General features: G+C 41.5%; 1 protein-coding gene across 1 annotated transcript in view; it reads left to right on the top strand.

Moving 5' to 3' along the window:
• The window catches only part of RNF150 (ring finger protein 150), a 236,658-nt gene extending 231,652 nt beyond the window's left edge, over window positions 1–5,006 (top strand). Inside the window, exon 7 of the mRNA XM_029235117.1 lies at window positions 3,541–5,006. Within this exon, the coding sequence (XP_029090950.1) occupies window positions 3,541–3,659 (119 nt within the window). The 3' untranslated portion in view covers window positions 3,660–5,006. The remainder of the gene's footprint in view (window positions 1–3,540) is intronic.
• The last annotated feature ends 22,506 nt before the right edge of the window (window positions 5,007–27,512 follow it).

Raw genomic sequence — 27,512 nt, 5'->3', positions numbered from 1 at the left:
GAACTAGAGAAAGAAGAGCAAACAAAACCCAAAGTTAGTAGAAGGAAAGAAATCATAAAGATCAGAGCAGAAATAAATGAAATAGAAAAAAAGAAAACAATAGCAAAGATCAATAAAAATAAAAGCTGGTTCTTTTGAGAAGATAAACAAAATTGATAAACCATTAGCCAGACTCATCAAGAAAAAGAGGGAGAGGATTCAAATCATTAAAATTAGAAATGAAAAAGGAGAAGTTACAACAGACTCCGCAGAAATACAAAGCATCCTAAGAGACTACTACAAGCAACTTTATGCCAATAAAATGGACAACCTGGAAGAAATGGACAAACTCTTAGAAAGGTATAACCTTCCAAGACTGAACCAGGAAGAAATAGAAAATAGGAACAGACCAATCACAAGTGATGAAATTGAAACTGTGATTAAAAATCTTCCAGCAAACAAAAGTCCAGGACTTCTGGCTTCACAGGTGAATTCTATCAAACATTTAGAGAAGAGCTAACACCCATCTTTCTCAAACTCTTCCAAAGAATTGCAGAGAAAGGAACACTCCCAAACCCATTCTATGAGGCCACCGTCACCCTGATACCAAAACCAGACAAAGATACTACAAAAAAAGAAAATTACAGACCAATATCACTGATGAATATAGATGCAAAACTCCTCAACAAAATCGTAGCAAACAGAATCCAGCAACACATTAAAACGATCATACACCATGATCAAGTGGGATTTATCCCAGCGATGCAAGGATTCTTCAATATATGCAAATCAGTCAACGTGACACACCATATTAACAAATTGAAGAAGAAAAACCATATGATCATCTCCATAGATGCAGAAAAAGCTTTTGACAAAATTCAACACCCATTTATGATAAAACCTCTCCAGAAAGTGGGCATAGAGAGAGCCTACCTCAGCATAATAATGGCCATATATGACAAACCCACAGCCAACATCATTCTCAATGGTGAAAAACTGAAAGCATTTCCTCTAAGATCAGGAACAAGACAAAGATGTCCACTCTCACCACTATTATTCAACATAGTTTTGGAAGTCCTAGCCACGGCAATCAGAGAAGAAAAAGAAATAAAAGGAATACAAATTGGAAAAGAAGAAGTAAAGCTGTCACTGTTTGCAGATGACATGATACTATACATAAAGAATCCTAAAGATGCCACCAGAAAACTACTAGAGCTAATCAATGAATTTGGTCAAGTTGCAGGATACAAAGCTAATGCACAGAAATCTCTTGCATTCCTATACACTAATGATGAAAAATCTGAAAGAGAAATTAAGGAGACACTCCCATTTACCATTGCAACAAAAAGAATAAAATATCTAGGAATAAACCTACCGAGGGAGACAAAAGACCTGTATGCAGAAAACTATAAGACACTGATGAAAGAAATTAAAGATGATATCAACATATGGAGAGATATACCATGTTCTTGGATTGGAAGAATCAATATTGTGAAAATGACTACACTACCCAAATCAATCTACAGATTCAAGGCAATCCCTATCAAATTACCAATGGCATTTTTTACGGAACTAGAACAAAAAATCTTAGAAGTTTGTATGGTGACACAAAAGACCCCGAATAGCCAAAGCAGTCTTGAGGGAAAAAAACGGAGCTGGAGGAATCAGACTCCCTGACTTCAGACTATATTACAAAGCTATAGTAATCAAGACAGTATGGTACTGGCACAAAAACAGAAAAATATAGATCAGTGGAACAAGCTAGAAAGCCCAGAGGTAAACCCACACACCTATGGTCAACTCATCTATGACAAAGGAGGCAAGGATATACAATGGAGAAAAGACAGTCTCTTCAATAAGTGGTGCTGGGGAAACTGGACAGCTACATGGAAAAGAATGAAATTAGAACACTCCCTAACACCATACACAAAAATAAACTCAAAATGGATTAGAGACCAAAATGTAAGACTGGACACTATAAAACTCTTAGAGGAAAACTTAGGAAGAACACTCTTTGACATAAATCACAGCAAGATCTTTTTTCATCCACCTCCTGGAGTAATGGAAATAAAAGTAAACAAATGGGACCTAATGAAACTTAAAAACTTTTGCACAGCAAAGGAAACCATAAACAAGACAAAAAGACAACCCCCAAAATGGGAGAAAATATTTGCAAATGAATCAACGGACAAAGGATTAACCTCCAAAATATATAAACAGCTCATGCAGCTCAATATTAAAAAAACAAACAACCCAATCCAAAAATGGGCAGAAGACCTAAACAGACATTTCTGCAAAGAAGACATACAGATGGCCAAGAAGCACAGGAAAAGCTGCTCAACATCACTAATTATTAGAGGAATGCAAATCAAAACTACAGTGAGGTATCACCCCATACCAGTTCGAATGGGCATCATCTGAAAATCTACAAACAACAAATGCTGGAGCGGGTGTGGAGAAAAGGGAACCCTCTTGCACTGTTGGTGGGAATGTAAATTGATACAGCCACTATGTAGAACAGTATGGAGGTTCCTTAAAAAACTAAAAATAGAATTACCATATGACCCAGCAATCCCACTACTGGTCATATACCCAGAGAAAACCATAATTCAAAAAGACACATGCACCCCAATGTTCACTGCAGCAGTATTTACAATAGCCAGGTCATGGAAGCAACCTAAATTCCCATCGACAGACGAATGGATAAAGATGTGGTACGTATATACAGTGTAATATTACTCAGCCATAAAAAGGAACGAAATTGGGTCATTTGTAGAGACACGGACGGATCTAGAGACTGTCATACAGAGTGAAGTAAGTCAGAAAGAGAGAAACAAATATCGTATATTAACGCATATATGTGGAGCTAGAAAAATGGTACAGATGAACTGGTTTGCAGGGCAGAAACTGAGACACAGATGTAGAGAACAAACGTACGGACACCAAGGGGGGAAAGTGGCGCGGAGGGGGGAATGGTGGTGTGATGAATTGGGAGATTGGTATTGACATATATACACTAATATGTATAAAATGGATAACTAATAAGAACCTGCTGTATAAAAAAAATAATAAAATAAAGTTAAAAAAAACAAAAACAAAAAAATGAATATAATCCTCTGTGAAATTTTTGCAGATATTCCCAGTGTGACATATACCTTTGATCTTATGTTTCATGTTTTTAATATTTTTAGAATTTTATACACATTTATTAACCTTTTCATCTGTGAATTGCTCAATTGCTTTTCCATGTAGCACTTCTTGCCTTACTTAGAGATGTTAGATATATTGTCTTCCTACTTAGATATATACTTATAAGATATATTTTCCTCTGGCTTCATTAGTTTCTTTTGTTTACATTTAACTTCTTGACCCATTTAGAATTTATTTGGGGATGTAGTGTGAGAAAAGTCTCTAACTAGACTTTTTTTCTTTTTTTTACGAAGTAGCCTAATACCTTCTCTTGGGCTTCAATGAAATGTTATTAAAGGCAATTGTATTGAAATAATCAGCATCTGAAGACAGAGCTCAGTGTTCACTGTGAACTTTGTTTCCCCCCACCAGGTGAGCAGGAACCAGCTATAAGCAGTGATTCTGACATCTCGCTGATCATGGCAATGGAGGTTGGACTGTCTGATGTAGAACTTTCCACCGACCAAGACTGCGAAGAGGTGAAATCTTGAAATGGCGAATATAGAAAAAAGGGATGATAGGACCCAAGGGGAAGGAAGGGAGGAGTGCCCCAAGACTGGACCAGGCACATGCACCTCCAGACCACCTTGGCAACTCCAGGGCACTCCACACAAGAATGGTACCGAAAAGCAATACCCAAAGTCACGTTCATCAGGATGCAGTTTCTCCATCTCTACAACGGCTCATGGCCTTGGCACCTTTGACGTTGAAAGCTGATTTTCTCTCCCATGTCCTTGTAGGCACACACTTCCGAAGTTCCTCAAACGGACTGAAAAGACACTTTTAGGGCTTCTTAGTTTCATTTCAGTTTCTTGTTTTCCTATTTGGGGAATGTTGTTGATTTCTTTGGCACTTTCTTTTTAAGGACTATGTGTAGTTTATGTTCACTCTTTTGTTTTTCCTTTGATTCACTCCAGCTTTTGTACAGAGTTCTGTTTAGAAGCCTCAGTTCCTGCTATGACCAGTTTGTATTCCATCTCTGAGATTAATGGCCTTGACCTCTCAGCATGAAGTGTGCATGGCTTTAGGAAGTGCCTCAGCACCTTGAAACAGTCTAAGGCCAGCTTTCGTTTAGAATCTGAATTCTTTTAAGTGGATCTTGGAAATGCCAGCTGCCAGAGACCCCAACACCAAGCTCTGAATCTGCTGAGGCCACTGCTCATTTTTTTTAGCTCCACACACTGGCTTCCACTTGCCAGGCTCTGTTGAGGACCCACGTGACTTGAGAAGGAAGCTCTAGGGAGGCACTTCAATCCATCTGATTCTTAACAGTCTTTGGCTGAAATTCTGAACTCACAAGTTCCCACTAGGGCATTGGCGCCATTCTCTGTGGCTGTAGGGCTTGTCCGTCACTGGGACTGCAAGCCTAGTTTTCAAACCAGAAACCATATACTCTTCCCAAAAGCAAAATGTCTGTTTCCCCAAGGCTACAGCAGTCTTTTGTTACCTCCACAAATGGGTTCTGTAGGAGATGGAAGCTTTAGAAAAGATCCAGTCATCTTTGGATCCAACACAGTGAGGGCTGCAGTAGCATCTAGGTCTTACCTTAATTCCAGTATGCTTCTGTTCAACCTCGCCAGACCTCGAGGGAGGATTTAGGTAAATCCTTAAGAAATTGCTTCCCAGGGCTCCCCTGACTGCGTCTAGATACCAAGTGAGGAGGGAGGTGTGATTTGATAAACCATTTGATCTACAAAGTACAGCATGGGAATTGTTGATGTCAAGTTTCTCCTGACTGAGAGAGACAAAGAGGGAAAGGAAACGAGGTATCAAAGTGAATTCTAAAGATCCACCGGTGTTTTTGTTTGTTTGTTTGTTTGCGGTACGCCGGCCTCTCACTGTTGTGGCCTCTCCCACTGCGGAGCACGGGCTCCGGACGCTCAGGCTCAGCGGCCATGGCTCACGGGCCCAGCCGCTCCGCGGCATGTGGGATCTTCCCGGACCGGGGCACGAACCCGTGTCCCCTGCATCGGCAGGCGGACTCTCAACCACTGCGCCACCAAGGAGGCCCCCCCACCGGTGTTTTTAAACTGTTTGTTTTTATTCTTTTTTTGACAGAGGTGTGCTATTTTCTTCAGTGGGCAGTTTTGTAATACACTGAGACTCTCCAGGTGCAGGGATGACTAAGGCAGTGTGAATAGCTTCTCTGGACCATTAGATGGATCACCTCGACATCCGCGAAAGGCCATGCTGCTGCGTGGGTTACCTGGGAGAGAAAGCTTCTCTCACTGAGTTATTTATGTATGTGATGAGGCCCTTCTTCTCGCTACATACATACTCATGCAAAAACAGAGTTTTGTTCTGCTGTAAGAGCTTGCTGCCTGCTGGAACACGGTGTATGTGCCAAGGGAGACCCCTGGCTGCTCTTTTTTCACCACCTTGAACAATTTCCTATTTGACGCTTTCTAAGTAGGCAGCAAAGCAAGGAAAATGATCACCACCTTCACAAATGTCACATCTCTCTAGGAGTCCAACACTTGCAGTAATGAAATCCAGGGTCTCCAGGCAGGGAGACATGAAGGCAGTGCCAAATCAGGAGTCAGGAGGCATAGATGAGCAGCGTGCGTGCTGGGCCTCGGCTTCTCCATCTGTAAGTGAATGAGATTAACAAGATGATGCCCAAGCCTCTTTCCGGTCTTAGGACCACTAATGAGCATTTTGCCGGGGGATGCTTTTTGTTTGTTTGTTTGTTTGTTTTTTGCGGGCCTCTCACTGTTGTGGCCTCTCCCGTTGCAGAGCACAGGCTCCGGACTCGCAGGCTCAGTGGCCATGGCTCACGGGCCCAGCCGCTCCGCGGCATGTGGGATCCTCCCGGACCGGGGCACGAACCCGCGTCCCCTGCATCGGCAGGCGGACTCTCAACCACTGCACCACCAGGGAAGCCCCGGGGGATCCATTTTTAACAGAGAGCTATGACATATAGCAGACTTTCTACCTTGGGGAGGCACAGTTACTTGACATGTAACATATAACAGCTTTTGGGATTTGGCACTCTTGCGTGGCTGAGACTATCTAAATGACTGAATTTTAAGTGCAAGTAGGAGTTGTTTTGTTTTGCCTTGCTTTAAAAACCACACTTAGGGCTTCCCTGGTGGCTCAGTGGTTAAGAATCCGCCTGCCAATGCAGGGGACACGGGTTTGAGCCCTGGTCCAAGAAGATCCCACATGCCGCAGAGCAACTAAGCCCGTGCACCACAACTACTGAGCCTGTGCTCTAGAGCCTGCGAGCCACAACTACCGAAGCCTGTGTGCCACAACTACTGAAGCCTGCGCACCTAGAGCCCATGCTCTGCAACAAGAGAAGCCACTGCAGTGAGAAGCCCGTGCACCACAACGAAGAGTAGCCCCTGCTTGCCGCAACTAGAGAAAAGCCTGCGCGCAGCAACGAAGACCCAACGCAGCCAAAAAAAATAAAAACAAAAACCACACTTAGTCACAGTTTGCAGTCTCTGGATACTTTCAAATCCTCGTTCTCAGTGTGGAATTCTTCGTCTCCAGGTATTTCTTTTTCCTGGTCAGCGAAGGCCTGCACTGCCGACCTCTCCTTCAGTCAGCTTTGTCCAAAACAAATTTTGGTATTAAGTCAAGGGGAATTAGAAGGACAATTCAACAGCAAAGGAAATATAAATTGTATTCCATGCCCAGAGAGAAAATGCCTTTTGGATTGATGGGTGTTCTCTCTTCCTGCCAGCGACCAGGTAGATCAGGAATTGGGTGCTTATGTGCGCTGTGGCCCAGCAGCCCCTATAAGATGCTGCATAGGGGATGAGGGGCCCAGCCGGCCAATCTGAGGCCTGTGGACCTGACCCCAAGGAGGTTCTGCTGCGAACTCGCTGAGCCTAGAAGTTTCTCCTTTACCGAAGGCTTGTTTCTGAAGAATTTTCTTATGGCTTTGGTAGTTTTAAACAAACAACAACAAAAAAGGTTAACTGGCATGGGACGTGTTCAAAAAAAAAAAAAATGGAAACAATCCTTCCTCCACAGCCTGCTTCACCTCCTCCCCAATGAAGAAGAAACTCTGACCTGGGGCCCCGGTAGCTCAAAGAGTATCAAAGGGTGTGGGAACTTTCTAGAGGTGTATGAAGACTTGATGTGTATTTTTCTTTAGTGTCTAGACCAGCACTGTTCAACAGAAATATAGTACACGTCCCACATGTAATTTTCTACTGGCCACATTTTTAAAAAGCAAAAGGAAACCGGTAAAAGTAATTTTAATAATATCCTTCTTTAAGCCAATATTATTGTTTTGACACGTAATTAGTGTAAAAAGTATTCACGAAATACTTGACGTTCTTTTTCCGTACTAAATCTTCTAAGGGCAGTGTATGCTTTACACTCACACACCTCTCCGTTCGGACTGGCCAGTTCTCCAGCTGTCAGCCGCGTCACATGGCTCGTGGCCACCTTGGACAGCGCAGGGCTAGAGCTTCTCCAACATTCTCACAAGATTCCCTGACCCTCACAGAGTAAAAAGGTTAAAACCTAATTACCTCCAGAAAGAACTGGACTCCACCCAGGCCACCTACTGAGAGGCCCAGAGGTCCATTTGTTTTATAATGAGTAAATATGCAGACCATCCTTTTTGAAATTTTTGCTGCATCTTTCTAACCACACCACTGATGTCCATGACCGTTTTCTGTTGCTTCCTTGACCAGTTGTTTTTTAAAAAGTCACACAAAGCATGTTGATTTGGTGCTGAGACAAAATTTTATCCTTCACTTCCACCCTTGGACTGATGTGTGGCACTCAGGATCCAAAGAGAAATCCAGACTCTAGTCATCCAACTTTACCTCAACCCCTGGTCCGCCTTCTTCCTGATTGGCATAAGGTCTTTTCCTGGTCCCAGGACCCCATAGTCCCACCACTATAGCTAAAATGCCTGGATTTGGGAGGAAAAAATGGGAAGGTACATATTGACGCCAAATACAAGACTTTGTGTGTAGCCTTCTCAATAGAGAAGAAGTCTTTGGGGCTTGTGACCGTCTGGTGCCAAGTTGGTGAATTATGACCACCTGCAACTCACAAGCCATATCTCAACTTGGAAGTAAGCATTCCCCTTAGACCCCAAGGCTGTGGGCAAGAAAAGGAGCATCTCCATTCCCTCAGAATAACTGAGAGTCCCCCCTAGGAATTGCTACATCCTATGTGGCCAGTCCCTTTGGGAAGAACTGAGCCCTGATCACGAATAGAGCATAGGAATATTGATTTCATCTCTAGGGTTTGGTCACTCCTAAAATGTCAACTCCATCATCTAGGCAGGGAGTGGTGGAGAGTTTGGAGAAGGTAGAAAGTTAGAAGTAGCAAAGGCACCTACCTTTTCTGACATCACTTAGTAATGATCACGACCATGGTGTCAAACCTTTGTCCAAAGAGGGTTTTTTTGTTTGTTTGTTTTGTTTTGTTTCGAGCATTTTCCTCATTCTGATGGAAACATCCTGGATGTTCCTGGGTCTGGATTCGGTCATATCAAACCATGGTACCCAGTGGCTAGTAGAGTTAGTGCGCTGACATCCCTGAAGCTGCCATCCTTTCAGAACCAAAAATGATGACAGATAGCCTATCTTGGGACTCTTTTATTCGCATCATGTTCATCACGTTTAGATGAAAATTCTTGCAGAGCATAAAAAATAAATGGCATTTAATTGTCCACTGAATGCATCACCTTGACCAAAAACAAAGAAACCTCATTAAATCAAAACCCTTTCAGAAAACCTGAGATAGAGTCACAGCCTCTGAGGTGGGGAGGACCCAGCCCCCACCCGTGATACTAGATAGAGCCCCTGAGTCCACTTCTGGTAGCGTTTTTTTAATAGACTCCCACTTAGATTTCTTGCCCTTTTTCGTCTGGGTGTGTCTCTATCTCTGGATCTCTCTAACTGCCTGTCTCTTTCTTTGTACACACACCCACACACACATCCTTTTCCCATCTTTCAGGACAAAAAAAAAAACCTTAGCGGCTCTGGATCTATAGGGTTGTCACTGTTTTGATTATCATTGTTCCTGTTGGCGATTTTTAATGTGTGGCAGTATCTATCTTTTCACTTCTGATGTGGAAAACCAGTTGACTATAAAGGCAAATTAACTTCCTCTGTAATGGGGTTTGCCTCATTTTCACTTCTCATATCACTAATTTTATCACAAATCTAGCTATTGCCTTTTTTTTTTTTTTAAAGGGTTCCTTGCCAGAAAAGTCTCTGAGGTAAATAATGGCAAGGTAACAATTCCAGAATGCTGTCTAATCTCTTATCTTCCACCTCTAGCATTTGTGACCTTCTGAGTTCACCACAGGCCCTCCCACCACAGGGTTAGGATTTCTTGGAAAAACACGTGGGCTGTACCGTATCCGATGTCCACTCCTGCTTCTTAGAGTCTTGGCACGAGAGTTTGCTCTTTGTAAGTGATCTGAGAGGCCACTTCTTCCTTAAGACTGAAAAAGAGGCCAAAAAAAAAAAAAAACCCATTCCCCTAAAGTGACAGACACACAGATTCTTGTGCAGTGAGTGCCCTGCAGTCACAGAAGTCCCTCCTCTGTGCTATTTGCATGGCCGGGACTGAAAAGTACATTTGATGATGGCAATTAAAAGGTGGTGGGGATACTTACCCGCAGGTAGTCAGAAAAGAGGATGGAAGGGTATGAACATGGATGCTCTTCCCGAATCCACGAGCATCCCCTAGCTTTAGAGATGACCTGTTTGGGGGAATGTGTACGTCTTAAGGAGTTTAACGCTCTCCTGATTGCAAAGGAGGTTGGGATTACCTGAAAAATAAATTAATTCTGAGAAGCAGGTGTGAGTTTCTCATCACTTACCTCTTCCCTTTCCCTGATCCCCTCCCCATCTCACAACTCCAGGACCTTTGTAATGGGGGAACAATAATTTATAAAGACCCACAGATCAATAGATCAGTAGCCATGCTCTCCCCTTTGAGCCTTTCGATGGCACTAAATTAACCATCCCAAAACTCAAGCAGTGATTCCAGATCCTGGATGTAGACCCTTAATTATCAAGCCCTGTAATTGCAAAACCTGCTCATTCTACAAAGAAGCTGCTGAGGTCATTTACATCTCTCTTTACATACTCTGAACGTTGCCTGCCTTGCATGCTTCATGATCAAGTGGCTTCTTCAGGAACCTCCATGATCAAAGACCTTCTCATCCTTGTGCTACTGTTAGCATTTGTACTTACTACCGAGCTATTCTCTCTCTGGCCACCTGATAAATATTTGTTAAGGATAATGATAAGGCAAGAATATACATCTCTTCAGAGGTTCTGCCGGTCTGAACAGAGGGAGAAAAATCTGTGGAGAAGGTAGCTCAACCTGAGTTACCTAAAGTCATTGCTTGACAGAATGTCTGTGGTCTTGTCATCCTTACTGAAGTGAAGGGCTTGGAGAAGCAGGAAAAACATGGGGACCATGTGTACTCTATAAACCAAAGACCAATCACCATCCAAATGGACACACGTTTCTTCCAGTGACGAGTTTAAATTTCTCACAATGTGCTCATAAATAAAAGTGAAGGTGGTTTGCTTGGTCGAATGAAACTGTGAGATGGGGTTTTCTCTTGCAGGCTTGTGATTGACCTTACTAAATCCAGAAATATAAAAAAATGTATCATGGCCTTAGTACCGCACCATCTTGAAAGTCTAGTGCTTAGTCCCCTTTTCCCTCAAAAGTTTCAGACAAGTCGAGCGCTTTATTGAACTCAGAATATTGTTCTCTTTGAGAATGTGAAGATTTTAAATAGCCAAAGAATTTTCATGTATAAGAGCTCATTAATTACAGCATATCCTGCTCTTTTGAAGAAAATACCAAACTATTGCCTGTAGTAATAGATAGTGGAGCAATGGAAGAAGGACTATTAACAAAAGGACTTTTCAGCCTGTGTTTGTGTTGGCGTCTATGGTACTTAGTGTTAAGTGGGATGTTATTGCAAAGGGGCAGGGTGCCCTCTGCTGGAATTCTCGCCATTATTCTTTCAGCCAGCTAATTTGACTAGGGTCACCATTTCCTCAACAACTAGTAGTGATTTGCCTTTCATCGTACAGTTTCCTCAGTAGTTGAGAATTTGGTCCACATTTGTCAAAAGAGGAAGGAATGTCACAAACTCTGAAAAGTTGGAGGAGGATCCCATGGAAGATCTGTCAGCAGCCCCTTCCTTCTGCAGAATGCTGAAAGAGTATTGTTTGCTCTGTTTGCAAAGAAGATGCCTCTGGCTGGAATGTTTGTGCAGAGTTATAAGGCAAGGGCCTAATTGTTTTGTAACGTTATCTCAATTTTTTTCTTGTCAGATTGCAAAGGAAGATCAATAAACAGACTTCTTTCATATGAATGTAAATGGTGTGAAATACTCACGTGTTTTGTACATGTACATAATAATATATTTACTTCCTGCTTTCACATTAGTAATCTGAAATGGTTGTACCATTTTATAATTAGAAAGAGATGTAGGGTTGGGGGAGGGAAGGGAGGGTTGTTATTTTTATAGTGGGATGTCCCTTATATTTAGAATATGAAGTAATTTTGTACTTGTGAAAAGTTACATTCCATTCATTTCCTGAAAAACTAATGGATGTTGTTCTTTAAAATGTTCATGAGCTGGGAGTGGGATTATTCTAGTTTCCAGGGGAGCCTCCCAAGCAGTATATATGTGACACTGACTTTGTGGACTGCAGATCATGACCAGAGCATGACCAGCTCACTAATGTGAAAAAAAAAAACAAAAAAAAACAACTTATTTAAACCTCTTTGTATAGAGCATATTATTATTTCCACTGGGGGAAAAAAAAATGTCTCCTACAAAGAATGAATCTTCCATTCAGAAATAGTCCAGACATGGCATCATAAATCAATCTCTAGTCCCTCCCTACTAGCAACAACAACAAAAAATCCAGTGGATTTATTTTTCCACTCCTGAACACAAATTATGTGCTTTTGTTGTAAAACGAATGATGTCACCGGTAGAATTTTACTTAGCATCCCCTCGAGGTCTTTCTGGCCAGTCTGCAACTCCCACACATAATGATCCCTGACCCATCCTCTCCATATTCAGATGAGACTGAGCTTCCTTGATTTTTTTGCCACATGACTCAAAATCACCGAAGTTATTCCTCATGGCATTTGCATGAGTAACTTTTTATTTGGACTTTGGTTAGCTCTTAATTGCTAAAAAAATTTAGTAGTGAATTATGTAGCTGTTTTACCCAAACATCATCTTCTATACAAAGTCACAGGCATATTTAAATGATTAGTTAAGGCAGTGTAGTTATTAGTTTTTGTTTTGTTTTCTGTATAAATCTCTTTCTCTTTCCCTCTTCCCCACCTCAGGCACCTACCTTACTCCTTCTAAAGCACTTTATATATCTCTTGAAATACATGGAAGTTTTAAAAAACTGTCTTTAAAGGGATTTGTCTTCTATTAGGAGACATGACTTTTATCTTGCTTTATTGTACTCTCTTTGTGCTTGGAAAGCATAAGCCGTTTGTCTCATGTGGGCTAGTGATGAAATATTAAGGATAATAATTGGAAACATTCAATCATACAACATGGCTATTTTTGTTATATAGAAGACTATCGTGTAAATAAGTGCAATCGTGTTCTTATGTACTGGTTCAAAAAGAAATGCAACTATGAAGATTTGAAAAGGATTGTGAATTCCAGGAAATTTCATTGCAGAATTTCGTTTGGTTTTGTTTTTTAATAAATTGGAACCAGATGTATGTGTTTGTGTCATCCATATTTCCTAACTGTGTTGCCTCATCTGGAGTTCTAGAGGTAGCACTGTGGATTATAAAACATTGATATTTAGGGACTTCCCTGGTGGTCCAGGGGTTAAGACTCTGCGCTTCCACTGCAGGGGGCACAGGTTCGATCCCTGGCCAGGGAACTAAGATCCTGCATGCTGCACGGTACAGCCAAAAAAAAAAAAAAAAAATCGGTATTTATTGTCAAATCATGATTATGTTAAAAGAGCGAGAGATTTTTAATAACTTCTTTAGTTCTCTCAGGTAAGTCAAATGACAGGTACCAAGACCTCTGCTTAGGTCTGTCCCCCTAAGCGAAGTAATTAAAAGATTTTGAGCAACTCAGCAGAATGGCTGCTGAATTCACTTGAAGTGCTCTTGGGTAGGAACTGAGCCCTTGATCTGAGCCATCGTGGGCAGGTCACCCTAAGGAGGGTTACACCGTGGAGCCCACCAGATGGGCTGGGGCAGCCAGGTCCTTCTTTATATTTACATGTCCACCTCTAAAGGATTTTAAATAGCAATTCCTTCACATTAGCAAGAAAATGCTACAAAAATTAAAAAGATGGGAAATGCCAACCTGGGAAGGTAGGAAAGGAAGATGAAAAAGAGGAGAGGTGCCCCTATTCACTATTATTACCCACTTCAAACTGGCAGGTCCTGGTGCGGCTTAGAGCCTCTGGGTCTCGCCCATCCAAGGTGCTAGCGCATCCCCTGGAGGAGCAGGCAGGATGGGGCATGCCAAGTGCACTTTGGCCTATGAACGAAGCCTTCCCCCTGGCCGGGCACACCTCCAGGGGCTGTGGATGGCACACTATGTGCTGGCAAAAGCCAAGCCGTGTTGAGTGCCCTGGCCTCCCAGAGCTTCTTCCTGCCCAGGTGAGGAATGTGGATGGCTGCAAAGCGTCACATGGGCTTGTAACTCAGGCCAGTCCATGCTTAATTCCTAGGTCAGAAGATAGAATCTAAGGGGATCATTGGTAACGATAATGATTGTGCCACATTACGAGGCCTTTAAATTTTGTTTATGCTTCCATGGTCTCAACTTCTATCTGCCCAGACAACTGTTGTCACCAGTGATGCTGCCATCTGGGGTAGGAAGCTATTACCAGGATCTAGAAACCATCCCTCTTGACTCCTTCCTCCACAATCCTTCCTCCAGACCAGGGACTCCCAAACTGGGAAATGTGTTCAGGGGGACACATTCCAGGATATGTTAGAAACTTCAGCTGCAGAGTCCCAAGGTCAACTCAGCTAGAATAAGGCTTTGTACAATACATACCAGCTATTAAAAAACTTCCAAGCAGGTCCACTAAGTCACCACTTTTCCTGAAGCTGAGTGATGACAGAATCCTCCCTCTTTCATATTTTTCAACACTACACTGGACGAGACCGCTTGCATGGAACATGGAAGTTTTCAAGCTAGAATAAAGCTGCTGGACCTTGTTTCCCACTTCAGACCATTGTCCCTGCTCCAACTTTTATAGGAAAAAGTCTGCGTGCATACCCTGCACCGCCAGCCTGGTGCCTGCTTCCCCTGGAGCAGAGATGGCCCGGGAGACAGGTCACCAGGGGCCCTCAGAGTCACACGTGCGGCAGGGAACAGGCAGACCACATTGCTTCTTTACCATTCATTCAGGAGTGGAGGCCCTGCCCTCCTAGACACTCCACCTGTGGACTTTTGAGAAGCCATGCAGCATACCCGTCCTTTTGAGAATGGAAAATGTAAAACTGCCCAGCACTTTGTATGTAATAAGACAGCTGGGCCAGCTTGAGCACCCAATTCTTAGTCTATTAATGCCTATGTTTGGGGTAATAGGAGCTAAACCACTATTCAAAGAGAACAAAAATGTTCTTTTGTAAATCTCATAATCCCTTCTAAACCAATGTCAGTACCCCGCTCATCTCCTTGCCTTGGTTGAATGATACATTGTACCAGATTGGGGAAAAGGGGCTGATGGGGGAGGAGTTGGGTCATTCCTGCTCTATGATAATTATTATACACAGAAGAGTGAGGGTACCAACTGATGAGAAATTCAGTGACTGAGAGAGGTTTCATCATTTCTGAGATGTTTTAGAATAATGATTCCATCATCCTCTGTGATCCAACAACAGAAATTAGTTTGCACGTTATTTCATCCCACTCATTGGTAGGGTCTCCCTCAGATCTCACGGTGACTCTGTTCTTGGCTGTAAGAACAAGGGACAGTGAGCTTTTGGCTGTGCCATCAAAGACCAAGGGGGCCCTCTGCTTCCCGTGCTTAGCTCTCCCTTCATCGAGGCATGGCACAGGTAGGATGCCACCAAAGTCTCCAACTGGGGGAAACCTGTATTTGCTGGCACCCTAGAAGGTAACAATCAAACTCCCCAAAGCCCTCAGACCTTTCTGTTGTGGAAGACGTTCCTGCCCTGTCCCCATGGGAACATCCAGAGGTCTGATCATAGTCATGACGCGTCTCCCCCAAAGCTAGGCTCCCTCTCTGTGCCTCCTTCTAAAGTTCCTGCCTTCTTTGTTCTTAAGGATCATTTACTAAATAGTCAGGGGAGAAACCAGAGCCAGTTTTCATTGGCGGGCATAGTCCTTGGTTGCTATGAGAGCTGTATACACAACACAGCTGTCGTTTGTATTGTAGAGCTAATGGGAGCCAAGGGTCTCAAATCTCGAAGAAAAATAATAATAATTCAGAGTTTGGAATAACTTCAATATCTATAAATAAATATGAGTGCAGGGAAGTTAATTACAGAATGTAAGAACGCAGCAGAGTTATACCTGGGAATAAGATTGGGTCCAGACCTGATGTTAAACCAGCAAAACCCCTGTCCATCTAATAACACACAGTGCCTCCCAAAAGATAAAGTTAGAAGTGGTCCATTTGCCTCGTATCACTTTCTTTTTCCTCTCTCTTTTATTCTCTGTATTTGAAACGAGGAGGAGGAAAAAAGGGAGGACATTATTCAGGGCCAGAGTTAGGGCTGGAACTTGGGTTTCCCGACCCCCTTGCCAGAGATCCTGGGGCTGCACTGCACTGCTTCCATAAATGGAAGCATCTCCAGACAGCTCAAAAATCTCCGGAATTGAAAGCTAGAAAAGCTGAAAGTTGGATTTTATTAGATTGATAGGAAGATTGTTGTATAGTCAGGAAACACTCCCTGAACAGGAACAATTCTAATCTGGAAACAGAAATAGGATGGATGCGACCACGGTCTCCAAGCAGGGACACGTGTGAACACATACACACCATCCACAAGGTGGGTCCCAGTGCACACTGTCTAATTTTAGCCGTGCGAGAAAGCTCCTTGCCTTAAGATCCCAATGTGAGTTGTTAGTCTCTGTGCTCACTCCTTCAAAATAAAATTAGTTATGATGTTGTACTTTCCAAAGCTGGCTCACTGTCAACAGCCTGCCCTTCTTCTAGCGCCTGCTATGACACTGAGACTTACTTGACGGAAGGTATAGGGGTGGGCTTCTTTTTCATATATTATGGGGAACCAGATGTCCAGAGAAAACCCCCAAACTATAGAACATTTAAAAACATTGGACAAAATATTTTAAAATCTTCTTTAAGATGAGTAGCTAAATTGGTGGGAAAGTAAGAAAAGTTCTTGGAAGCCAGAAGCGATAAGAAAGTACTACCTATCCAGAGGGGAAAATGAACACCATTCGTGGAGTTTTCCCTGGGTGTATATGCCGATCGCTGAAGGTCTAGGGATCCACAAATTTTTTCTGTAAAGGGCCAGGTAAATATTTTACACTTTGTGAGCCATATACGATTTCTGTCACTTTCATTGTTGTCGTTGTTTTTAACAACCCTTTGAAAATGTAAAAACTGTCCTTAGCTCAAGGGCTACACAAAATTAGGCCATAGGAAGGGTTTGTGCTTCTGCAGGGGACAGGGACAAAGTCCAGGGTCAGAATCAGAGACCCCAGCCCCAAAGCAGGACCCACAGTTGCGAATAAACTAGGAAAACCTCAGTGGATAAACTAGAAAACACACGTCTGCTGGAAGGAGTAGGGACAGATGTTTATCAGTGGTGGCCTTGCTTCTAGATAAAGAGGGAAATGCTAAAGTACCCTTCCCCCCACCCCACTTCTCATCCCAGATGCCCTAACCACGGACAACCCTTCTCATGCACTCTGGACCGGAATCCAGCCACCCATGTGATCTGAGTACCTAAGGCACAGATTTACAGTGGGCCCAGACTGTTTCTGTTTTGTATATAATTCATTTATATTATTTTTTAGATTACAAATATAAGTGATATTTGTCTTCTGTCTGACTTCTTTCACTAAGCATAATATTCTCTAGGTCTGTCCACATTGCTGCAAATGGCAATATTTCATTCTTTTTTATGGCTGAGTAATATTCCATATTACATATATATATATATATATATATATATATATCTATCTCACATTTTCTTTATCCATTTATCTGTTGATAGACACTTGGGTTGTTTCCATGTCTTGGCTATTGTAAATAGTGCTGCTATGAACATTGCAATACATGTATTTTTTTCAAATTAGTGTTTTCATTTTTTCTGGATATATATATATAAATAAATGTATATACCAAACAAAAACAGACTCACAAATGTAGAAAACAAACTCTTGGTTACCAAAGGGGGGAGGGAAGGCAAGGAGGGACAAATTAGGAGTATGGGATTAACAAGCAAACTACTACTATAAACTATTATACATAAAATAGATACTAGATACAAACTACTATATGTAAAATAGATAAGCAACAAGGGTGTATTGTATAGCACAGGGAATTATACCCATTATCTTGTAATAACCTATAGTGGAATATAATCTGCAAAAATACGGAATCACTATGTGTACACCTGAAACTAACACAATATTGTAAATCAGCTATACTTCAATTTTAAAATAATAATAAAATTAAAATAAAATAAATTCGGCCCAGACTGATAGTTGCCCTAAATGTTTGGTAGAATCAAACTCATATCCTCCCTGGAGGAATACTCTTAAACCCAGGTTGCAAATAAATCCTTACAAACCAAGTTCCAAAGGAATATGAACTCATAATCAAAAATCGCAAAACCCATGAGGACTCAAGCCACAGTGAGGCAGAGTCCAAAGTCAGACTCAGAAAGATTGACAAGATAGGAAGTATCAGGAAAAGCATACAAAATGTGTGTGTAAAGGGCCCTCTGGGTGATTCTAATGGGCCCTAAAGTTTGAAAACCACCATCCTAGTTGTTTCAGGGCCCAACAGCAGAGCCTCCAAAAATAAAGTGGGAAGAGGAGGACAGGAGAAATCATTACTCAGTTGGGCTGCTTTGATCTTGGAGGAGACTGAATTTCATCCAGAAAATGTTTTATCACTTGGGACTACGTGACTTGCAGAGGGGAGGAGTAATCAAGGCTATCCACATACTTTACCCGCAGGGCCCAGTATGGTCTAACCCTGCCTGCATCTCCTCTTTCTCTGTATCAGAACAATCTTCACCTGACTAGCAAGGCCACAGCCACTCTGTATCTGTTGTTGGCTCAGCAATGTATCCTCAGGGCCCAGGGGGCGCTCAGGGAACAGTCAGCTGGTGACTGGTCTGTAAGGGCGTCACCATAGGGAAAGGCCCAAAGGAGGAATACCACGCGTCTCACCACCAGGGGGCGCTGTTCCCACAGAGCACAGCCTATGAGCCCAAAGGCCCCAAGTCCAGGCCGGCATTGCTAATGCAAAGCATTGCATGCTGAGAAATTGCTGCTACTGACAATGAAAAACAAACTCCACAGTGACTTTAAAGAAACACATAATGTTAATATGATCGCTGCTATCATATTAACATCAGTAGTCACGGCGAGGACTTGAGTTTCAGAGTGAGTTGCACGTTTGTGCGCCAGGTCTTCAGTGAGTGATTTTATTGCATCATGTCATTTGGTCCTCACCATCACCCAGCAAGTGAGGAAAGTGCTGTCGTTATGCCCATTTTACAAATTCTAATAGTGAAGCTTAGGAAGTAACGTGTCCAAGATCACCCAGGTAGTAAGTGGCAGACTGCTCATATACCCAAGTCTTTCTGGCTCCTAAAAGCTGTTCTCTTCTGAAGGGAAAGCTCTGTAAAATAAGAGGGAAGAGTTTTAAATTTAAAATGACAACAGCAAAGTGTCTTTGTTTTTCAGTGGAGAAATCTGACACTACCTCAGCCAGGAGAACAAAACTACCCTCAACAGTGATGTCATGTTGCTAGTGAGTCCCTGTGTATGATGTAATAAAAGTGTTACTTTACCATTGTGATCTTCCTCCCAAAACCTTTCTTCCAAATCAATGACCGATACTATCAAAACTGTCAAGATCATCAAAAAGTAAATCACAAAAACTCTCAGAGATCAGAGACGCCTAAGAAGACAAGACAATGAAATGTAATGTAGTATCCGGGATGGGATCCTGGGACAAAAAAGGGCATTGGGGAAAAACTAGTGAAATCCGAAAACAGGCTGGAGTTTAGTCCATAGTAATATACTGGTTTTGACTCTTAATTGTGACAAATGTACCAGGGTGATGTCAGATCTTAACAGGGAAAACTAGGTGAGGGAAAACAGGAACTATCTGTATAACTTTTCCCTAAGTCTAAAACTATTCTAAAATAAGTTTATTTTAAAAGAGATCTTTTTATCAAATATATGAACCCAGTGGATTGCTAGAAACACAGAAATTGGTTTTTGATGCTATTGTGGTGTGTCCTTCTCCGGAAAGTTTTGGAATAGAAGAGAGAACTCAGTATCCTGAAGAGGTTAGAGGTTCTTGAAGCAGGAGACTGGACCAAATTATTTCTCAACATCAATTCCAGATTCTTCCAGACTATAAATCTGTGATTTGTATTAATTGTTACAATGACTCTTCAATCCAGAGTCATTGGAAAATGCACGGAATGAGAAACTAATCATTTGTAATTATATTTTAGAGTGATTACAATTGTAATGAGTAGTTTTCTTAGCTGGTCACAGTAATTACATTTAACACTGAATAGTAAACCACACACACAAATGCAACAAACGTTAGAGACACTTGCCCTTTGTGTTGGCATTTGTGTCGTTGAGCTGTTTCTCCCAGTAGGGGGCTCTGTTGACCATCGAATGGAAAAGGAGACCTGGGGATGGAGAATAGAGGTGTGTGGATTCTGCTTGTAACAGAGTTTGCAGGGTAACTTTGAGAAAGAATAACTATTCAGAAATCTTCTCCAGTAACACTTGTACAGTCGGAATGGGGAACTAGATACCACCAACCAACATGGTCGAGGTAGTGAGTGTTTCAGAGAAGGAAGGAAGTGTATTGGACTAAACTAGAAAACAGAACCCTTAGGCCTATGTATTACTGAAACCATATATCCGTTGAAAAGCAGGTTAGAAATGACAAAACTAGAAATGTCTTGGACTTCCCTGGTGGCACAGTGGTTAAGAATCCTCCTGCCAATGCAGGAGACACGGGCTCGAGCCCTGGTCTAGGAATATCCCACATGCCACGGAGCAACAAAGCCCGTGTGCCACAACTACTGAGCCTGTGCTCTAGAGCCCGTGAACCACAACTACTGAAGCCGGCGTGCCTAGAGCCCGTGCTCTGCAACAAGAGAAGCCACCGCAATGAGAAGCCCGTGCACCGCAACGAAGAGTAGCCCCTGCTTGCCACAACTAGAGAAAGCCCACACGCGGCAACGAAGATCCAACGCAGCCAAAAATTAATTAATTTTTAAAAGTATACCCTTAAAAAAAAAAAAAAACAGAAATGCCTTCTCCCCAGCCAGACCTGTGTTCCTGAAAAGTCATGTGGAAGGAATGTTCTTAAGAGTAGCATCTTTTCAGTGATTGGCCACAAATCATCTTATTCCATATAGCATTTCACAAGATAGCTCATGCATTCAATTCTTTACCTTAAACATAGTTGCAAGAGCAGCCCCTACACACACACACACACACACACACACAAAATCCTTTAATGCCCTCCCATTTCTATTAAGTCCAAGTACAGTACGTAATCCTTAGCATGACCTCCTAAATCCTGCATGATCTGGCCCTGACACCTCCAGAATTATCTCATACCTCTCTCCACTCACGCCAGGGGCTCCAGCCCCACCCACCCCCCTTCTTCTAGTTCACGTCCATTCATCCTTTGGATCTCAGCTCAGCCGCTTTCCCCTGGAGGAAGCTTCTCTCACTCCTAGGTCAGGTAGCCCCGTTAAATGCTTACATCGCACCTTGTACTTTGCCTTCATAGCTCTAATGACAGGTCAACCAAGTGTGCTAAACATAGCACTGAACAGTGTTCAGCATTAATAATTCACTTATGTGATTGTTAGATTGGTATTGATTTTCCTCTCTAGATTGCACTTTCCTTAAGATTAAGGTTCATGTTTTTATTCTCCGTGTATCTCAGTGCCCAGCACAGGACCTGGCTCAGAACAGGTCTTCTATATGTATTTGTGCAATAAATGTCTGAAGGATCGACAAGGTACCTGCCAGCTGTCCAGCTCCCAACTACCTGTTTTACTCTTTTCATCCAAAAAGAAAAAAGAAAAAAATTTTACCCAGGAATTAGAATTAGTAATATTTGAGTATTATATATCAGGCTATTTTGGAGATTGGGGGAATGTAATGTAAGCAAAGCACTTCAATGTTAGCTGCAAAATATGGGAGAAAATAACAGAAAAGAATAAGGGATTAGATGACATAAAGCAAAAATTTTGTCATATTTGAGACAGGTCATCAGAGGGGCATATTTTCTAGAGAAATATCTCCCAGGATGCCGGTGTTGATGAAGAGGACATGAAGTATTAATTCAGGTGAGGCAGGGTATTATTATTAAACCAGGGACTTGGAAAACTCAGCTCCAGACTCAACTCAGCATCCGCCTAACAAAGCAAGGTCACAAAGAGAGAGAAATCTATTGTATAAGGGATGCCAGGGAAAACCATGCCCTGTGTAGGACTCGGCTAAGCTGCAAAGTATCCTCTACACCAATGAGGATACTCTTTTAGCTGTGAGAAGCTCAAGTTGTCCTATCTTTGGCCAATGGGAGTCTCTTTGAGTTGACTCCTAAGTCCTTCTTCGATGATATCACTAGTCTTCGAGAGCTTTCCCACTCTCTGGTATAACGAAATGTTCCAGAATCATCTTGTACATTTCCTGCCCCAAAGATGGAATTTGTCACAGCTCTAAGAAATAATATGTCATTGGACACTAATAATCCTCATTGCTACTGGCTTGGTAATTGTTTCTATGCCTCTTCAGAGTTATACACAATTTTTAAAAGAAAAAAAATACCTCCTGGGCTTCCCTGGCGGCGCAATGGTTGAGAGTCTGCCTGCCGATGCAGGGGACACGGGTTCGTGCCCCGGTCCGGAAGATCCCACATGCCGCAGAGCGGCTGGACCCGTGAGCCATGGCCGTTGAGCCTGCGCGTCCTGAGCCTGTGCTCCGCAATGGGAGAGGCCAGAACAGTGAGAGGCCCGCGTACCGCAAAAAAAAAAAAACAAAAAAAAACAATACCTCCTGAGTTTATATCGACACTTCCATTCCAAGTTTTGTACTACAAAACTTTTAACGACTTCTCTATTACATCTGTATGCATATTTTTTATTCTATAGTGAGAGTTCTGAATCTCAAGGACACAAGTAATGATAGAATGACAATATCTATTAATTATTCATTTATCCTATACCACACACACAGTCTCAGAAAAACAGCACTTGGATTTCAGAATTTACTACTGATGAGATAAAAACCCATTCCTGCTGGCCTCAGAGGAAGTGAAGCCAGAGAGACAAATAAAAAAAGAGAGTATCTTTGCCCACAATGTGTAGGTTCTATGACATACACTCTTAATAAAACCCATCCCATTTTCTGAAATGCTGAGTTAAGTTATTCAGAGCAATGCTCCTGGTAAAAACTTATTTTTAAAATGGGACAAAGTAGGGAATTCGCTGGTGGTCCAGTGTTTAGGACTCCGTGCTTTCACTGCTGAGGGCCCAGGTTCAATCCCTGGTCGGGGAACTAAGATCCCGAGAGCAGTGCAGCACAGCCATATAAATAAATAAATAAAATGGGATAAAATATAAATAAATATAGATTATATGTATATCATACATCTTAAAAGAATCAAAGGACTGACAAGATAGTAAGGAATTACCAGGCCTGCAATGAAGGGAAATCAGGATCCCAGAGGTACAAATAAAGACAGAAGCTTCTTTCAATCCAGGAGTAGTTATTCACCATAAAAGTACTGGATTTTCATTTTGGTGACCTTCTAGAGAGTGGAAGAGAGAAGTCAAAGCCCCCAAAGACCACATAAAATAGGAAGTCTAATAGGAGATTCACCCTGTAATCATCTAGGCTGCAAAGGGCTATACCCCACATAGACCAGTCCTGACACAGAGTTGCCTGCCTCCTGGTTAAACTCTGCTGTGTCTGCTTTATCTTCCCGTAAATTTCAAGTCTTGAATTTGGTTTGGAGTTGTCTTAAACTGGTAGTACCTTCAAGTGTCTGGCAGAATCAAATGTAAACCCTTTCTGAGAAAAGCCAATTTCCTGTTAGGCCTCTGATAATTTATCCAATAAATTTTTCAAATCCAAGATTAAGTCAAAGATAACAAGATGGGGCTTCCCTGGTGGTGCAGTGGTTGAGAGTCTGCCTGCTAGTGTAGGGGACACGGGTTCGAGCCCTGGTCTGGGAGGATCCCACATGCCGCGGAGCAACTGGGCCTGTGAGCCACAACTATTGAGCCTGCGCATCTGGAGCCTGTGCTCCACAACAAGAGAGGCCGCGATAGTGAGAGGCCCGCGCATCGCGATGAAGAGTGGCCCCCGCTTGCCACAACTAGAGAAAGCCCTCGCACAGAAACGAAGACCCAACACTGCAAAAATTAATTAATTAATTAATAAACTCCTACCCCCAACATCTAAAAAAAAAAAAATTATGAAAAAAAAAGATAACCAGATGCATAATGAAAATAAATGCCATAAGTGATATCCAGTGGAAACTATAGACTACAGGAACAGAATTGCAAAGGCTTCAAATCTTGGAATTATATAATCTAGTATATAATGTAATTATATATTAAGTAACTATGTTTAAATTTTTGTTTAAAAATTAGTCTCTGAAGAGAAAGAGAAACTGTAAACAGATTTATGGTTTTATAGTTAAAGTATAAGACAGATTTTCAAAAGAATCAAATGGAACTTTTAGAAATAAGTAAAATAACCAAAATTAGGGTTTCCCTGGTGGTCCAGTGGTTAAGAATCTGCCATCCAATGCAGGGGACATGGGTTCGATCCATGGTTGGGGAACTGAGATCCCACATGCCACAGGGCAACTAAGCCCACACAGCGCAACTAAGGAGCCCATGCTCTTGAGCCCACGTGCCACACAACTAGAGAGTCCGTGCGCCTCAACTAAGACTCAACACGGCCAAATTAACTTATTTATTTATTTATTTAAAAACAAAAGAAGTAGGGCTTCCCTGGTGGCGCAGTGGTTGAGAGTCCGCCTGCCGATGCAGGGGACACGGGTTCGTGCCCTGGTCCGGGAGGATCCCACGTGCCGCGGAGTGGCTGGGCCTGTGAGCCATGGTCGCTGAGCCTGCGCGTCCAGAGCCTGTGCTCTGCAACGGGAGAGGCCACAACAGTGAGATGCCCATGTACCACAAAAAAAAAAAAAAAAAAAAGAAAGAAAAGAAATAACACAACTAAAATTTGAAATTCAACAAATACTTTTAACACCAGGTTAGACAGATATATAAACTGGAAAAATTTAAATAACTATCCACAACAAAGGATGGTGTGACAAAAAGATTGCTGATAAAGAAGTAAGAGACATAAAGAATGTTGCATGTGTTTAATCAGAGTCTAAAGGGTAACAAGGGAAAGAATTATAGACTTTATACCAAAATCATGATCCATAAGAGAAAAAAATAGATAAATTGGACTTCATCAAAATTAAAAACTTTTGTTTTATAGAAGACCCTATAAAAGGATGAAAAGACAAGCTGCAGAGTGGGAGAAAATACTTGCAAACCATGTATCCAACAAAGGATTAGTATAGATCAACAACTCTCAAAACTCAACAATAAAGAAACAGACATTCCAATTAAACATGGGCAAAAGGCATGAAGAGACATTTTGCTGAAGAAAGTACATAGATGGCAAATAAGCACATGAAAAGATGTTCAACATCATTAATCATTAAGGAAACACAAATTAAAATCAAAACAGGATACTCTTTTTAATTTTCTTTTTCAAAGAACCCTTTGAGAGAGGGTTCTTATTGTTTAAATGTAGAATTATTAGGGGAAAAGAAAGTTGATATATGCATTAATAATTCAAGGATAACGCCTAGAAGAATAGAATGAAAATTGCATAACTTTAACACTGATACAGAAAAAACAATTCAACAAGAAAACTTGGCTCAATGGAAGGCAGAAAACAGAAAAATTAGAAACAAAGAGAGAACATGGTAAATAGGATAGCAAAAATAAATCCATATATCAATAGTCACAATAAACACAAATAAAAGGTGAAGATCCTCAAATCCAGTGCTATGCTATTTACAAGAGATATACAAATTTAATACAGAAAGGTTGATAACCAAGAGAAGAAAAAGATTTATCAGGCAAAGATTACTGAAAGAAAATGATATACTGACTAATACCATAAAAGATAGAAATTTGTATGAAGACTATTAAAAAAAAGTGGAACATTTCATATGAGAAATAAGCAACAGAAATTATAAGATATGAACTTGTATACCCTCATTTCAGTCAGGATAGGCTAGTATACGTTGACAAACAACACTAAAATTTCAATGGCTCAACACAACAGAAGTTTACCTCTCATTCATATTACATGTCCAATGTGAGTTTGTGAGGACCTCTGCTCCATCAATCACTCCAGCTGATGCAGGCTCCTTGTAGCTCCTCTTTCTATAACACACCATCAATCTCAAGCAAAGAACTGCTGGTAGGGAGGGGTCACGTACCAACCAACTCGAAAATGCTTCATCCCAGAAGTGACACACATCACCTGACTCATAGCCCATTGGTTAGAACTTGTAACAAGAACTTACCGAATTGCAAGGGGGCCAGGAAAATGTGGACAAAAGAATATCTGGTTAGTGAAAATGGCTGTGCCACAACTCCTAACGACAGGGTCTACAAGAAAAAAAATTTGAAAAGGATTACAAAGAAAAAAATGAAACTCCACTAACAGTGAAGATTTCAGCACACTTTTCTCAGTGGCCAAGCTAAAAACAATGTTGTGTCTGAAGTTCCTTCACTAGAGATGAGCTCTTTGAGTCTTGAAACCCTAGATTTCCAGTAGTTTCCTATTAAAATCCATTTGGATCACCTAGGGTGGGAGAAGGGAAGGGGGAGACGTGGTTATCAGATCCCTACCTTCTGAAAGTTAAGACCCAGTGGGACTAGGTCATAGGATGGAGAGGTGTAGGTGGCAGAGAGGGGACTAGGGAGAGGCGGGAGGGTTGTGCAACAGACAGGGCAGGGCAAAGAAAGAGGGAAGAGCACATTTTGTACTTTTTGCCAAAGTCACCCAGCAGGAGATGGAGGGAACACAAAAAAGCAAGAGGAGGGGATTGGCGCAGAAGCAACAAGCAGCAGGATTAAGACGTAGGTTTACTTAACTGTTATAAGCAGTTGTAACCTTGGCAACCACGGTCAATAAGAATCATTACCCTGTGACCATCTTAATTTAGGTGGATGGTTGTGAAGGAGTGAATTGCCAGCGAAGGGGCGGTTTCCCAAAATGTTTACTTTTTGCTGGAATGGGAGCAGAAAGCTCGCATATAATTAAAACCACTAATATTTTTAATTATAAAGAATACATAATTTTACCAAATACTGCAGCAAGCTGATACCAGAATAGATTATCTCTTATGAGTGCCCTGCCCCCCAGCTTACATAAAACTTCTGTTTTCATTATCTCACCTGATCCTCATAACAGGTTGGAGAGTCATGTTTGTTAGTTTGTTCATTTACTTATGTATAGTATGTGTTGTTTCAGAAAGGACTTAGGAGCACTTAAAGAGGTTCATAAACTATAGCAAGATATCAGAAAATAAGTGGAAAAGAGATGGGATATTGCTAAATAAGAGGCACAAACACCATGACACAGTTTATACCGGCACATCCAAATCTTAATGTTATGATTAGTGAAATTATGGGTGGTTTTCATTTTTTCTTTATGCCTTTTCATGTCTCAATTTTCAATAAGTAAATGACTTATTTTATAATGAAAGAAAAAGTTATATTTAATGAAATGACGATATAAATGAAAAAGAAGAAAAATAGGGATGGAGAAAAAAATACTCCTTCATAGTTTTTCCAAGGATTAAAAAAAAATGGAGTTAGGGATGAAACAAATTCAAAGTATACTGAACACTGTGGGAGGAGGGCATAAATTAGGAATTTGGGATTAACAGATACACACTACTATATAAAAATAGATAAACAACAAGGACCTACTGTAAAGCACAGGGAATTATATTCAATATCTTGTAATAACCTATAATAGAAAAGAATCCTGAGAAGAATGTGTATATATATATATATATATATATATATATATATATATA

This window comes from Monodon monoceros, unplaced genomic scaffold (assembly GCF_005190385.1).
Source record: "Monodon monoceros isolate NGI ecotype Baffin Bay Population unplaced genomic scaffold, NGI_Narwhal_1 Super_Scaffold_20, whole genome shotgun sequence".
In the NCBI taxonomy this organism is placed as follows: Eukaryota; Metazoa; Chordata; class Mammalia; order Artiodactyla; family Monodontidae; genus Monodon; species Monodon monoceros.
This window is presented reverse-complemented; position numbering and strand designations above follow the sequence as displayed.